The sequence below is a fragment of the Scyliorhinus canicula genome, chromosome 15 (assembly GCF_902713615.1).
Source record: "Scyliorhinus canicula chromosome 15, sScyCan1.1, whole genome shotgun sequence".
NCBI lineage: Eukaryota > Metazoa > Chordata > Chondrichthyes > Carcharhiniformes > Scyliorhinidae > Scyliorhinus > Scyliorhinus canicula.
Window position 1 is genome coordinate 62,824,801 of NC_052160.1, and position 16,292 is coordinate 62,841,092.

A 16,292-nucleotide genomic window follows, 5' to 3' on the forward strand; every position below is an offset into this window, starting at 1 on the left:
GCAAGAGGGGATCTCTCAAGTTATGCAATTCTGTTATTACATATTAAACACAACAGGCACACTCCGAGCATATTTTGTCAGAATTGGTAGTTGTCTATTTGTTTAAGTTTTATTGTGTGCAGGTAACGGCCGTTATCGAGGAATTCATGGTCCTCGATGAATAGGAAAGGATTGGAACTGGGATGGGAATTGATCCATGTAACATTTGTAACATGTTTCTTCGTGAATAAATGCTGAGAAAAATGTGTGAAGATTAGGTCCACCACCAGACTTCCTGCAGAGTAACAAGGACCACATCCGGGGGTGAATAGCAGCACAAATGGTTAGAGTACAAATCAGACAGAAGGATAATATGTACCTTATACTTGTTCATCTAGTCAATTGCTGCTGAGGGTGCAGGATACTGCAGCATACTCGCGTTTTGATAGCCAGTGTACATTTTGCTACATTTGGACCTTATGCTGCCAGGTTCATCCAAGCCATGAAATCTTTATTCATTTATCACATGATTTTTCTGCTTCAGAAACTGAATTCCCTGAATCTGATTGACTTGCTCGGAATTAACCTTCAAGCGCTTAAAGAGGGCATGAATGAAACTGTAGTCCTCGTTTGGGTGGCCTCACACACTGAGTCTGAAGTGAGGAGACTTGGGTTGACAGGAGGAATTCCAGATAATTCGTCAGGTAACTGTCTTACTAAAGCAAGGAACTGCCTTGTTCAACAATCAGTTCCATTTTGCTGTGTACGTGATAGCTCCCATTATAGTTTTGAATTAATTTTAATCTCATAACCTTTCTGAACTTTTGGTTTGGTTGCCAGTGCATAGAAAAAGCACAACCAAGGCAGTGACAGATTGTTCACGCTTAGTGTCTGGCCTATTAATTTCACAGTATAGTACATGCCAAATATTAAAGTATGAACACATTATTTAATGAAAATGAACGTGTCTGCCAAAGAAGGTGACATTTCAGAAATGTTTCCTCTTTCTTCTGAGATCCATATCTGTAGTCTACTTAACGAAATTGTGTGCTGTGATTAGTAATAACGATGCATTTTCATGAGCACATTTTAACAGGAATCATTTTGTTTTATTTTCAGAACTACGACCTGATGATCAGGTAAGACAAAGGGTCAATCATCAATCCAATTTCCAGTCACATTAGTTTTCAAAGCCACTGGATGGGATTCTCTTACCCTGGGGCCGGGCCAGAAAATCGCTGGCACGGGCGCGAATCGTGCCCGCCGCCCCGCGGCCAGTCCGCCGATTCTCTGGAGAGTGGAGAATTGGCGCCGGCGCGGCACCAGTTGGGGGCCACTCTACGTCCCCCCACCCCGCCAATTCTCAACCATGCAGAAAAAAACGTGTCCCTCTGCCGCCATTCACACCTGCTCTTACCTGGTGGGACCTCAGCGTGCATGCATCCGATGGTGGCCTGGTTGGGGGGGGGGGGGGTTTGACCCCGGGTGTGGCCTCCGCTGTGGCCTGGCCTGCAATCGGGGCCTACTGATCGGCGTGCTGGCCTCTCAGGCTGGGGGCCTCTTTTGTTCCGCTCCGGCCCCTGTAGCCCTACGCCATGTTGCGTAAGTGCCAACGCAGAGAAGGGAGCCACTGCATATGCGCCGACCGTGGCACCCATCAGACGCCGAGGATCGCCAGCTGGAGTGGTGTGGGTCGCTCCAGTGCCGTGCTGGCCCCTGTAGGGGTCAGAATTGCTGCTCATGAGGCCATGTTGACGCCGTCGAGAAACGCGACCGCATTTATAACGCCGTCAACACTTAGCCTCAGGATCAGAGAAACCTTCCCACAGTGTTGGTGAATCTATTTTCTTAATTGTTTCATTGTTGCTTTTGAGCTTGTGTGTCTTATGAAAGGCCATTCATTTAATATCTTCTCAAAACCTAAAATAATATGAACACCGTGTTTGGATGCTACATTTATCATATAAATTGAAGATGGTTCAGTACTAACCATACTATTCTGCATTCTTTTCCATAGCCTGGTAATACGACAGTTAATGGTGAGTGCTTTCTCTACTTTTTATGCTGATTTCATCCGTTATTTTGAGTAAAAGTCTTGGTGCATACTCAGGTTTCTTTTCTGCTTTTCCAACAGAGACAACAATGTGCACAGCCGTGAACAGGTAAGAATTTCTGAAGGCCCTCTTTACTCAAATTTGGCCGTGTTTCCGTGAACCGATTAACTTGCTGTTGCGAGTCTGCATTTGACAAGAAGATGACTCAAAGCATCTTGTGTGAATAACGTCTGAACTGTGTGGACAACTATGAATAATGGGACATGTTGAGTGTTTCGTAGAAATTGTTGTTATTTATTTCTCAGTCCAGTTAATGTCCTAAGAAAAGATTTATTTCTCTCCGTACAGTTCCGCCTTAAATAATTTCTTGATTGAAGTTAACATGACCCATCTCTGCAATTTCAACATCACAGACTATGCATGTGCTGAGGTAAGCTGTGTCATGGTGTGGGTTTCACTCAGAAATCTCAGTGGCAGTGTGCACTCCGACAAAACAAAGAATTTGTAAGTTTTTCCATTCTATGACTGGGTTTATTGGCGTTCGGAGCACTCTGATCAAAGTACAATTGAATGAGCTGATGGACGGGGGTATTGCTCGATTGTTGCCCCTCAGACACATCATTTGATTTGCCGAACATTGGATTGGGTTGGTTTTGTTTATTGTCATGTATACCAAGGTGCAGTGAAAAGTATTTTCTGCCTACAGTTCAGACCAATCATTCATAGAACATAGAACAGTACAGCACAGAACAGGTCCTTCGGCCCTCGATGCTGAGCAATGATCACCCTACTTAAACCCACGTAACCCGTATACCCGTAACCCAACAATCCCCCCATTAACCTTACGCTACGGGCAATTTAGCATGGCCAATCCACCTAACCCGCACATCTTTGGACTGTGGGAGGAAACCGGAGCACCCGGAGGAAACCCACGCACACACGGGGAGGACGTGCAGACTCCACACAGACAGTGACCCAGCCGGGAATCGAACCTGGGACCCTGGAGCTGTGAAGCATTGATGCTAACCACCATGCTACCGTGAGGCCCCTTTCCTTACATGAAAATAAAATACATAGGGCAAACATAAGATACACTGTAAATACTTAGTCACAGGCATCGGGTAAGTATACGGGAGTGTAGTACTACTCAGTTGAGAAGATGTGTAAAGAGATCAGATCAGTCCATAGAGGGTCATTTCAGAGTCTGGTAACAGCGGGAAAGTAGCTGTTTTTGAATCTGCTGGTGCGTGTTCTCAGACATTTGTATCTCCTGCCCGATGGAAGAAGTTGGAAGAGTGAATAAGCCAGTGGCTTATTACACAATGGAAATGCATAGCTTCACAGCCCCAGGTCCCAGGTTCGATCCCCGGCTTGGGTCACTGTCTGTGCGGAGTCTGCACGTTCTCCCCGTTTCTGCATGAGTTTCCTCCGGGCACTCCGGTTTCCTCCTACAGTCCAAAGATACAAAGGTTAGCTGGATTGGCCATGCTTAATTGCCCTTTGTGTCCAAATAGGTTAGGTGATGTTATGGGGACAGAGTGGAGGTGTGTGCTTAATTGGGGTGCTCTTTCTAAGGGCCGGAGCAGACTCGTTGAGTCGAAAGGCCTCCTGCACTGTAAATTCTGTAAATCCTATGAGACTGCACTGGCATCGGGTAAAGCATACAGGAGTGTAGTACTATTCAGTAGATAAGATGTGTGAAGAGATCAGATCAGTCCATAAGAGGGTCGTTCAGGAGTCTGGTAACAGCAGGGAAGAAGCTGTTTTTGAATCTGTTAGTGCATGTTCCCAGACCTTTCTATCTGCTGCCCGATGGAAGAAATTGGAAGACTGAGTAAGCCGGGTGGGATGGGTGTTTGATTATGCTGCCCGCTTTCCCAAGGCCACGGGAGATGTAGACAGAGTCAATGGATGGGAGGTGGGTTTGTGTAATGGACTGGGTGGTGTTCCCAACTGTCTGTAGTTCTTATGGCCTTGGGCCGAGCAGTTTGTTGTCAAGTGTACCGAGGTACAGTCAAAAGTTTTCTGTATACAGTTCAGACAGATCATTCCGTACATGAAAAGAAAATACATAGGGCAAACATAAAATACATAATGGAAATACATAGCTTCACAGCCCCATGATCTCAGGTTCGATTCTCGGCTTGGGTCACTGTCTGTGAGGAGTGTGCACCAGGCTGTGATGCAGCCCGATAGGATGCTTTCTATGATGCATCTGTAAAAGATGGTGAGAGTCAATGTGGACATGCTGATTTCCATACTTTCCTGAGAAAGTATCGGCCCTGTTGTCCTTTCTTGGTCGTAGTATCAACGTGGGTGGACCAGGACAGATTGTTGGTGACGTGCACACCAAGGAATTTGAAGCTGTCAACCATCTCTACCTCGGCACCACAGATGCGGGCAGGGGTGTTTGCTTCCCGAAGTCAATGACCAGCTCTTTAGTTTTTCTGACATTGTGGGAGAGATTGTTGTCGTTACACCATTCCACTAGGTTCTCTATCTCCCTCCAGTGTTCTGATTCATCGTTGTTCGAGATCCGACTGACAACAGTCGTGTCATCAGCAAACCTGTAGATGGTGTTAGAGCCACATTTTGCCACACAGTTGTGTTGTACAGGGATTATAGTAGCGGCTAAGTACAAAATCTTGTGTGGCCTCGGTATTGAGGACTATCATAGAAGAGGAGTTGTTGTTTATCCTCCCTGATTGTGGGCTATGGGTCAGAAAGTCGAGGATCCAGTCGCAGAATGAGCAGCCAAGTCCTAGGTTTTGGAGCTTTGATATGAGCTTGGCTGGGATTATGGTGTTGAAGGCGAAGCTGTCGTCAATAAATAGGAGTCTGATGCAGGAGTCCTTGTTGTTGAGATGTTCCAGGATGAGTGTGGGGCCAGGTAGATGGCGCCTGCTTTGGACTGGTTGTGGCAATATGCGAATTGCAGTGGATCTAGGCATTCTGGCAGTATGGAGTTGATGTGCCTCATGACCAACCTCTCAAAGCATTTCATTACCATCAATGTCAAGGCCACTGGACGGTGGTCATTAAGGCATGTTGCCTGGTTCTTCTTTGGCACAGGTATGGTGGTGGTCTTCTTGATGCAGGTGGGACCTCGGAATGGAGTAAGAAACGGTTGAAGATGTCCACGATCAGATCTGCCAGCTGATGCATGCAGGATCTGAGTTCACGACCAGGGACCCTATCAGGACACTTTGCCTTCCGAGGGCTCATTTGCAAGAAGGCCGATTTCACTTCGGATGCTGTGACATTGGAGATGGGTGTGTCTGAGGCTGTGGGGCAGTTGACAGCGGTTTGATGGTTTCCTGCTCGAACCGACCATAGAATACATTGAGTTCATTGGGGAGGAATGTGCTGTTGCTGGAGATTCTGCTTGGCTTCACTTTGTAGCCCATTATATTGTTTAAGCCTTGCCACAACCGACGAGAGCCTATGACATTAATCTGTGTATCGAACTTGGTCTGATATTGGCTCTTGGCATCCCTGATGACTTTGTGGAGATCGTATCTGGATTTCTTGTATTGGCCAGGGTCACCTGACTTGAATGCCTCAGACCTGGGATTCAGCAGTAGGGAGTCAATCCCCGATTAAGCCATGGCTTCCGGTTGGGGATTGTATGTACTACTTTGTTTAGCACGCAGTCTCTACATATTTGCTGATAAAGTCTGTGATGGTGATGGTATACTCATTTAACTTGGTTGCTAAGTTCTTAAATATGAACCAGTGCACTGACTCCAAGCAGTCATGCAGGAGCTCTTGAACCAGCACTGCATGACCTTCTTAACTGGATTCTCCCGCATAGGTTTCTGCTTGTATGCCGGAAGAAGGAGCACCGCCTTATGGTCCGATTTTCCGAAATGCGAGCAGGGTATGGATCGGTCGGCACCCTTGATTTCTGTGTAGTATTGGTCGAGAGGGTTGGCGCCCTGGTGGGACAGAGGATGTGTTGATGGAATTTTGGAAGTCCACATTTGCAGTTGGCCTGGTTGAAATCCCCGGCCACGATGAGCAAGATCTCCGGATGTTCTGTTAATTAATTAATTTATCATTGTTATTTATAGCTGTGTAGGCTGAGATTAAGCTAGTTTGTTCACAACCATGTTGTCACATGCAACCCAGCTGAACTTCTGACCTATTTTTTAAAAATTAGAGCGTACCCATCATTTTTTCCAATTAAGGGGCAATTTAGCGTGGCCAATCCACCTACGCTGCACATCCTTGGGTTGTGGGGCGAAACCCACGCAAACATGGGGAGATTGTGCAAATTCCACCCGGACAGTGACCCAGAGCCAGGATCGAACCTGGGACCTCGGCGCCGTGAGTCAGCACTGCGAACCACGGCGCCAACCGTGCTTCCCCTGACCTCCTATTTGTGTCATCTCCAAGATTATCTGTTTCCACCTCCATAAAATCATCCCTTTTGGTCCAAGCTCTGCAATACCTGTATCTGTTTCAGTTTGCCTCTCTAGTTCACTTTCCTCCTTTTGGTGCAGTACTTAAAACCTTTCTCTTTGAATAAGATGTAATATCTCCTTTTGTGGCTCAATATCATACTAGGTTTTATAAGGCTCTTACGATGCACCTGAGATTGCTCTAAAGGCTTGATATGAAGAAAATTGCTGTTGTAGATATTTTGCATCATTGCACTAGGATGCCTTTATCTCACATGTGTTATTTCTTCTAAATGCATTTCTTTTCAGACTGATCGGCTGCTTTCAGGTTTAAGCAGTGATGCCTTGGCAGGTATATTTCAGTGTTTCATTGGTCCCAATGCACTGAATAGGTCAAATGAAATAGCGCTGATAGTTTTTGTTCGGAAAATTAACAGAACCACATTAAATGAAGCACTGGACAAGTTCAACAACAAGGTAATTAATTATTCATCGTGATTAATTGAAAACAAGCAAAAATGAAATGAAATGCAAATCACTTATTGTCACAAGTAGGCTTCGAATGAAGTTACTGTGAAAAGCCCCTAGTCGCCACATTCCGGCGCCTGTTTGGGGAGGCTGTTACGGGAATCGAACCGTGCTGCTGGCCTGCCTTGGTCTGCTTTCAAAGCCAGCGATTTAGCCCTGTGCTAAACAGCCCCGTGCCCACATCTGTGCAGATCGTGTGTCCAATTATTTCACAGTTTTGTCAAATCTTCAGCTGACAAAAGTGCTGAGGTTTCCCAGCACTTGCTGTTTTTAGTTCAGATCTCCTGCATCTGCAGTGTTTCTTTTTATGTAAATGTGGTGTTCCTGATTTGAATGATATGTGGCCCGTCCACCTGTCATTGGATTGGCTCACGGCTTGAGTTTCTCTCATCGGAGCAGTGTGTTTAAAATGATTAATATTACGAAAGCAGGCTACTCTAGCTGCGCTAAGTCATAGAAGCAGGGAAAATGTGTCCTCCCAGAACCTAATTTGTAAACTTCTTGGGTGTCTCAAAACGCTCCTGCTTAATATAATATAATAAAAGCAGGAAATACGAAGAAACCTCAGCATGTCCGGCATCAACTGTTGGGAGAGAAACAAAGTTAGAGTTTTGAGTGGTACTCCCTTCAAAGCAATTCTCTTAGAACATAGAACATAGAACGATACAGCGCAGTACAGGCCCTTCGGCCCTCGATGTTGCACCGACATGGAAAAAAACTAAAGGCCATCTAACCTACACTATGTCCTTATCATCCATATGCTTATCCAATAAATTTTTAAATGCCCTCAATGTTGGCGAGTTCACTACTGTTGCAGGTAGGGCATTCCACGGCCTCACCACTCTTTGCGTAAAAAACCCACCTCTGACCTCTGTCCTATATCTATTACCCCTCAATTTAAGGCTATGTCCCCTCGTGCTAGCCACCTCCATCCGCGGGAGAAGGCTCTCGCTGTCCACCCTATCTAACCCTCTGATCATTTTGTATGCCTCTATTAAGTCACCTCTTAACCTTCTTCTCTCTAATGAAAACAACCTCAAGTCCATCAGCCTTTCCTCATAAGATTTTCCCTCCATACCAGGCAACATCCTGGTAAATCTCCTCTGCACCCGTTCCAAAGCTTCCACGTCCTTCCTATAATGAGGCGACCAGAACTGTACGCAATACTCCAAATGCGGCCGTACTAGAGTTTTGTACAACTGCAACATGACCTCATGGCTCCGGAACTCAATCCCTCTACCAATAAAGGCCAACACACCATAGGCCTTCTTCACAACCCTATCAACCTGGGTGGCAACTTTCAGAGATCTATGTACATGGACACCGAGATCCCTCTGCTCATCCACACTACCAAGAATTTTACCATTAGCCAAATATTCCGCATTCCTGTTATTCTTTCCAAAGTGAATCCCCTCACACTTCTCCACATTAAACTCCATTTGCCACCTCTCAGCCCAGCTCTGCAGCTTATCTATGTCCCTCTGTAACCTGCAACATCCTTCCGCACTGTCTACAACTCCACCGACTTTAGTGTCGTCTGCAAATTTACTCACCCATCCTTCTGCGCCCTCCTCTAGGTCATTTATAAAAATGACAAACAGCAACGGCCCCAGAACAGATCCTTGTGGTACGCCATTCGTAACTGAACTCCATTCTGAACATTTCCCACCAACTACCACTCTCTGTCTTCTTTCAACTAGCCAATTTCTGATCCACATCTCTAAATCACCCTCAATCCCCAGCCTCCGTATTTTCTGCAATAGCCGACCGTGGGGAACCTTATCAAACGCTTTACTGAAATCCATATACACCACATCAACTGCTCTACCCTCGTCTACCTGTTCAGTCACCTTCTCAAAGAACTTGATAAGGTTTGTGAGGCATGACCTACCCTTCACAAAACCATGCTGACTATCCCTAATCATATTATTCCTATCTAGATGATTATAAATCGTATCTTTTATAATCCTCTCCAAGACTTTACCCACCACAGACGTTAGGCTCACCGGCCTATAGTTACCGGGGTTATCTCTACTCCCCTTCTTGAACAAAGGGGCCACATTTGCTATCCTCCAGTCCTCTGGCACTATTCCTGTAGCCAATGATGACCTAAACATCAAGGCCAAAGGCTCAGCAATCTCTTCCCTGGCTTCCCAGAAAATCCTAGGATAAATCCCGTCAGGCCCCGGGGACTTATCTATTTTCACCTTGTCCAGAATTGCCAACACTTCTTCCCTACGCACCTCAATGTCTTCTATTCTAATAGCCTGGGTCTCAGCATTCTCCTCCACAATATTATCTTTTTCTTGAGTGAATACTGACGAAAAGTATTCATTTAGTAAGTGAATACTGACGAAAAGTCGATGGGATTCTATGATAAACATTTCAGAAGCAACATGTTGGCAACCATTCCCTACATGCATAAATAAAAGAATATAAAAATAGGAAAATAATGTCCAACGAGATGTTAAGTTTGCCCAACTCCAAATATACCTTCAGTGCTTGTAAATCCTAAATCCATATTGCGTTGCTGGGATGTGTGTGACTATCTGTGTCCTGTTACCTGGTACAGGGGCTAGTGGTAATTCTGAGTGGCATTCCACAATCAGCATGATTTCCTGCATTGCAAAAGGACAATTGATGCACTTTGAAGATCTTTGGGCTTTGCTTAGAAAATCAACACAGTTCATTGTGGGTGTACTGTATCATGGCTGATCTAGTGATGGAACGGAAATGTTATGTTCCTTACACTAATCTGTTTCCACTGCATGATCTTGAAGTAGGACTGTTTCAAGCTTTCTTTTAAGTTCTTTCATGAGGGTAAATGACAATTTTGAAACCAGTATTGAAATGTCTTTATTCACTTGAGTTTAAACATGTCATGGTATGTTTCAGACCCTGAACACCTCATCAATTCCTTTGATAACAAAGATCACATTCATGAATGCTCTGTGGGAGATTGTCAAGACCAATGAAAACTTAACCAATGTAGGTTTCCTGAGAAAATGGTTCCAGGAGCGATTCAGGCCTTTTGTTGCTGGCATTTCTCAGTCGGTGCTGAGTCGCCTTCTGATGAGAAATATAACTTGTGATGGTTACCAAGCAATGTGAGTGAACCTTCTTCTTAACGAGAATCCATTACTGCATATTAAATTATAACCTTGTTCTGTGTCAAACATTTTAAAATATCAATCATCAGGGAGCACACGCAATTTTAAATACTTTACACTGTCTGGGGGAATTTCAAGAACTAAACTCAATTCAGTACCAAGTGATGCTGGCTATGTAGTGTGTCAATATTGCTCGGACCAAGCTCAAATGCATTTGATCCTGGTAATTCAGAATGCACTAAGATATTGCGAGAGGTTGTGTACGTGACATACACAATAGTGTGCCCCAATAATTTGCGTTTTTTACAACATGTCTCCTGAAATGCTTCAGCTATTGTCAATGGGTTTCTTCAGCGGCATGATGTTTGTCCCATGACTATAGAATTGTACTGCAGTGGGAGTCAAAGCTTCTAAAGACAGAAATAGTTTGGTGAGGAAAAAAAAAGAATGACCTCCGAAAACAATTTATTTGTCACCACATTTTGGTCGTGATCCTTGTGGAAGTTTCATCACCGTGAGATAGACACCAAAATGGCTTTCAGTTATTGTCACTAGACCTGATCATTGAGAATTCTTTGGGAAGGATCCTAAAATTGTTCTTTAACAATTGAAGGATTATCATGGATCTAACCTCTCAAAAATAATAATATAATTGTTTATCCATTTAGCACAAAAGGACTGAGTAATGGATTCAGGGATATGCCACTTGGAACAAGAAAGGCTGTGCTTAGCCTGTGGATCCTTGGTTACCTCAACACTTCAGGTACATGCAATTGTGAGAAAAGGAAAACATGGAATTTTTTTTGATTCGATCTGTGATGCAGTAACTTTATCTGTGTTACTCTGCTGTGTAATTTGGGTCCTAGATGTTTGCAGTTGATGAGAAGTTGGCATCTATGTTTGCAAATATTTTCTCTTTTGCTTCCAGCCTTCCCACTTCGTTGCTATGAAAAGAACAGTTTAGTCCTCTACGTGAGAACCCATTTCCAAAGTTTTTCTGAGTTGCTAACTTTGACGGAGACATTTTCCCTGCTTCCTTCCAATCGGGTTGTTGAGGTAAAAGCAAAGTGATTTCTCTTGTGAGCTGGAACAGGTGTGAATGTCTGTGTTTCCTGGTCAATATTGCCTACCTGACATGTCAGTAAAATCTGCAATGAATCTACTAATTGTAGTGTGTGTCTGACTGAAGCCCGAGAGGAACTGATTATGGTTGGAAATGTGGCGAAAAAGCTGGGCGAGTGTCCAGTCAGTGTGAACCCAATTCATGCAATCATGATTTTCAGTGACAAAGATTGTCATTAATATTTTGCAACTTAAATCTGATGTGTTGCGGAGCTTTGAACTGTTGGGCACTGCCTACTCCTGGTTATTTGAATGAAACTCTCAATTGTATTTTTACAGGTGTTAAATGTCACAGATGCGGGTGAATTGGCTGAAATGCTGAGCAGGCCTGGGTTCATTAATGATAACAACATTCTCACCACAGTGTTACTCCATATCCAACCCATCCAGAAGCTGGCTACATTTGTAGATGAATTCAATCAAAAAAGCAAAGACGTGAGCAGCAAATGTTATTTTGACTTTTCAGGTTAAAGGATGCAAGGTAATGTTTCATACAATATGTTGCCCTTCGTATTGGAAGAGTCTATTTGTGTGGGCTACGGTAGTCGAGTGAGGAAAATCTTAAGTGACTCTTTTAATGAGGGGCCAAAGGTACCTGTGTACAAAGGTATGAATGTTTTGACTATACGTTAATGTGTGCATGTGGATACAGTACTTATTTTCCAATGTTCCCTCGGATTCTGAAATCTTGGGCAAAAATAAATGTTTTCCAAGAGTTCCCATTGGCCAGTAGAAGTGTATAATGAGCTGATCAGGTGTCTCATCAGTGGCACTGTTGATTAGATCACAACTTAGAATAGAGAACTCCGCAACAGTCTAAGACGGTTGGGTGGCGGTGGTTGAGGCTAGATTAATAGTCGTTATAACTTAAATTGTGGATCAGAATGTAGCATCTTTATTTTCTCCAAAGCCGAAGCTATGGATTGTAATAATTGCTCAGATTTGATTTCCAATTTGGGAAAATTATCTTCATGAATGGATATTATGGTAGAATCACAATGCAGTTTGAGGCAATCTTTGTTGTGATATCACCTCTTCCTTATTAATACAATTATCTGGAAAATCTGGGTATGGAGGGTTATGGGCCAAATGTGGGCAATTGGGACTAGCTTAGTGGTGAAAACTGGGCGGCATGGACTAGTTGGGCTGAAGGGCCTGTTTTCATAGTGCAAACCTCTATGATTCTAAGCCTAATTTCCTTTTCCTTTTGCAGAGTAATCTGCAAGCTGCTAATCGAGCTGCCATCATGGATGGTCTGTGGTCTCCGTTTATCAACAGCCTGTCGTTAATCAATGACAGCGACATCAATGAATGGCTTAATGTCAGATTAAATCCCTATCTTCCATTTATCACCACCCGCCTTTTGTCTTCCATGAACACCCTTCGAATCGGGTGCCTTTCATACAGGAAAATGTAAGTTCAATTCAATCCACTCTGAATGTATCTTCACATGAGCAAATTCCTTCATTGTCCATGTAAATTGTTCTCCAGGATTAGTTTGTTCATTATATCTGCAGAGTGCCAGAGCTGAATGAATGTAGCAGAGAAAATATATTTATGGTATGACAACAAACATTAAATGTGCATGTCACTGCTCAATATCTATCAATACTGCGGAGAAGTCGAGGAAGGGAAGGGAAGTAGAAAATGCTGGCAATACTCAGCAGGTATGACAGGTGTGTGTCGAGAAACAAAGTGAATGTTTGAGGTCCATCTTTCATCAGAACAAATAATTGGAAGTGAAATGGAGGAAATGAAAGATGAGAAAGGGTAGGAAGAAGAAAAAAAAGGGGAAGTCTGTGATTGGGTCAAGGGGAGGAGTGATTAAATGCCAGAAGGTTTCAGGTTATCAGTGTTGGTAGTTGTTAAGATGTTTACTATGTGTTTATAGAATGTTACCTGGATTCACAGAATAAACAGTGTTTTTGTTTTAAAATACTTTAGATCTCTGTTGTGTCACACCTGGAAAGTGGGCCCTTTTGATCCCCATAACCAAAATCTGTTAAAAGTTGTGGATCAGGTGAACTCCGTGATATACTTTGGTGTTCTCTAAACCCTGGCCCATAATTGTACAAGGCCAATGAGAGTGGTAATGAGACAAGTGAATAAACAAAATAAGTGTCCAGAGGATTTGTGAATTGCAGGATATCTGCCATCCAAACACAAGGTGTAGGAATTAAGAAAGAATTGACAGTAAATACCAACGTAAGGTGGTGAGACAAAATGACAGAAAATTTGAAGATCTGCATGGTGCATTCCTTGTTGGATTGACACATGATGACTCAGCACCATGAAACATTTTGATGTTTAATAGTTCTTGCTGTCCATCTCCCAATGTCTTTAATTTGCTCAAGATTTATTGCATTTCTAACTTGCCTTACTGATGAAAGGACCAAGCCTGAAACATTGGCTAGGATTTTCCTGCCCTGCGTAGTGTGCCCTGATGCGAAGGATATGGCAGGTCGGGACAATCCCAGTGGTAGGCTGGTCCAAAAAATGCCACTTTTTAACTCTATTTAATGCAGACAAAGAGGCTCTCCCGTGTGATAATACCAGGAATGTACCGAATCCAGAAATACTCCCCCAAACCTAACATGTGCAATTTCTGTTGGGGTAGAATGCGAACTGTTTCTTAATAGCACATTGCTGGTTCACAGACGCAGCTGCCCATATATATCAACTGATGCCTGCACTCATGTGATTTTGGTCAGGTAATTGTCTGAAACACAAATATTGAAGCTGGTAAGAGCAGATGTAAAATTTGTGGAATCATATGGATATCCAGGTCATCCAGGATATCCCTTTCGATGTGGTCCTTGGACAACCTTGGTGGAAGGACGGCACCTTTTTGGAGAGATAAGGCACCCACTGGGAAAGTTCAAAGTAACATGATTGTGTTTAAAAGGCCATGAATGCATTGAAACTGTCTGCTGTGTCCAAAACCTGTCAAGCTGTCGAAGAAGTGCCTAAACTTTAAAATAAGCTATTCAAGCTTGCAAAAAGCTGGCAAAACTCATATAATCTCCAGACAGAACTTCATTTCACGTCAGATAGTTACTGCGGTAGCCTATGATGCATTCTGGTGAGTTGACATTGAAGGAGCAAGGACAAAGTGTAGTGGGTAGGAGGCAAGAGTTGGCACCAAGTTGGCCTTGGTGTTGTAAAGGGATATGGAGGTGAGCAGGGGCCATGTTGACATTGCGACATGTGAGTTCAAGCAGGTTGGGTAGAGGGATGTGAGGTGGCATGGGGGTGTGTGGTGTACAGTAGTATGGATCGGCATGGATGGGGCTTACAAGTGTGAGAGAGGTTGAGGGCTTTTTTTTGCTTTCTTCAATTTTTTATAATTTCAGCAACGTGTCGAGGCACATATTAGGCTTTCTTACCAATCCATCTTTGAAATTGTTGGATTCTGCATTCGTTCTGGGATGTTGGGGTTGATGTCTAATCCAGCCCGACCACAGAATGCTGTTAAGTCAAACTTCAGGGTCTCCTTTCACGATTGGATTGGAAGGAAAACATCGCTCTCTGTGCTCCTGACTTGGAATCGAAAAGCTTGGCCTCTTTTGTCTTTACACAAATTGTTTCTTTCACTTTCTTATGGGATGTGGGCTTCACTGGCTCGGCCAGCTTTTGTTGCCCATTTCTAATTGCCCTTGAGAAGGTGATTATGAGCTGCCTTCTTGAACCGCAGCAGTCCATGTGGTATAGGTACACCTTCTGTGTTATTATGGAGAGCTATCGAGGATTTTGACCCAGCGACAGTGAGGAATAGCGATAAATTTCTAAGATTAGATGGCGAGTGACTTGGTGGGGAGCCTCCTCTTGGTGGTGTTCCCATTTATCTGCTGCCCTTGTCATTCTAGATCCATGCCTTAGGCTTGCTTGCTTCACTAAGATCGTGGGTCACTGCTGTTCTTTTATCTTTGCAATGGGCTTGATTCTCCGCTGGCAGAATATCGCGTGTGGGGCAAATAACGGATACCGATCCCTTTGCGATGTTCTGGTTTGCTGGTAGCAGCATAGAGATTTGCGCTCCATGCCAGCAATAGGATGCAAATGGGTCAAAATGACCCATCTGCATCTGTAGAATCCGCACAGAGTGACCAGAAGGAAACGGTAGGTCGGATACAAAACTTGGTTTACTGACATATGTACTTCTGTATTCCACTCCCTGAAGAGTTCTTCCACCTTGACCATCATTAAGGCCTTCATGCAGGTTCCCCTTATAAAGGGGCAGCCCCACCCCAATATCGTTGAAGTTCGTACTCGGAGGAGATCACGGTGAACATCTGTAACCTCCGTGAGAGTTGTAACAGCATCCTATTAACGGGCTGGATACTCTGTGCCTTTGGGATGCTTTGGCCCTCTGGGCAGGGATGCATGTTGGGGTGGGTTGGTGCAGCTCCTTTCTGCCAGTGTGGTCCTGATTTAGTGGATCTCGCAGTGGGCCAAGAGGCTAAGAATTTAAGGTAGGTGCTCCCAAAGTCCATCGGAGGACCCCCACAATGCAAATCCAGCCCATCTCCCCAGCCTTACCCCACCTGAGACCTCTATAATCAGCCCACCAGAGCCCACCCCGTATCGGAGACCTCCCCGATATCAGAGAACCCCCACAATATGAGAGAATCCCCGTACCAGAGACCCTCCCCCCCACTCGTATCAGAGAACTCCATTCCTATCAGAAAACCTCCATATCGGAGAACCCCCCCCCATATCACAGATCTCCTCCATACCAGAGAATCAGCCCCTCCATATCAGTGAACCCCACAGAGACGAGAACATCGCCTATAACTGGGAACCCTCCCATAACATAGAACATAGAACATAGAACAGTACAGCACAGAACAGGCCCTTCGGCCCTCAATGTTGTGCCGAGCCATGATCACCCTATTCAAACCCACATATCCACCCTATACCCGTAACCCAACAACCCCCCCCCCCCCCCCTTAACCTTACTTTTTATTAGGACACTACGGGCAATTTAGCAGAGAGCTTTACCATAGCCAAGCACCATCCCCCTACCCAACATCAATCACGCCTGCCTGGTAGCTAAAGAACAGTTCAGGCAGAAAGTGAACAAAATCACCTGACAG

At 44.3% G+C, this 16,292-nt stretch overlaps 1 protein-coding gene across 1 annotated transcript in view; it reads left to right on the forward strand.

Annotated features, from left to right (window-relative positions):
* Positions 1 to 16,292, forward strand: part of LOC119978154 — a 512,568-nt gene that overhangs the window by 258,546 nt on the left and 237,730 nt on the right. Inside the window, exons 77-87 of the mRNA XM_038819593.1 lie at positions 524 to 683; positions 1,099 to 1,118; positions 1,997 to 2,018; positions 2,114 to 2,141; positions 2,382 to 2,463; positions 6,746 to 6,913; positions 9,860 to 10,071; positions 10,743 to 10,837; positions 11,003 to 11,130; positions 11,476 to 11,631; positions 12,410 to 12,609. Coding sequence (XP_038675521.1) covers positions 524 to 683; positions 1,099 to 1,118; positions 1,997 to 2,018; positions 2,114 to 2,141; positions 2,382 to 2,463; positions 6,746 to 6,913; positions 9,860 to 10,071; positions 10,743 to 10,837; positions 11,003 to 11,130; positions 11,476 to 11,631; positions 12,410 to 12,609 — 1,271 coding nt within the window. The remainder of the gene's footprint in view (positions 1 to 523; positions 684 to 1,098; positions 1,119 to 1,996; positions 2,019 to 2,113; positions 2,142 to 2,381; positions 2,464 to 6,745; positions 6,914 to 9,859; positions 10,072 to 10,742; positions 10,838 to 11,002; positions 11,131 to 11,475; positions 11,632 to 12,409; positions 12,610 to 16,292) is intronic.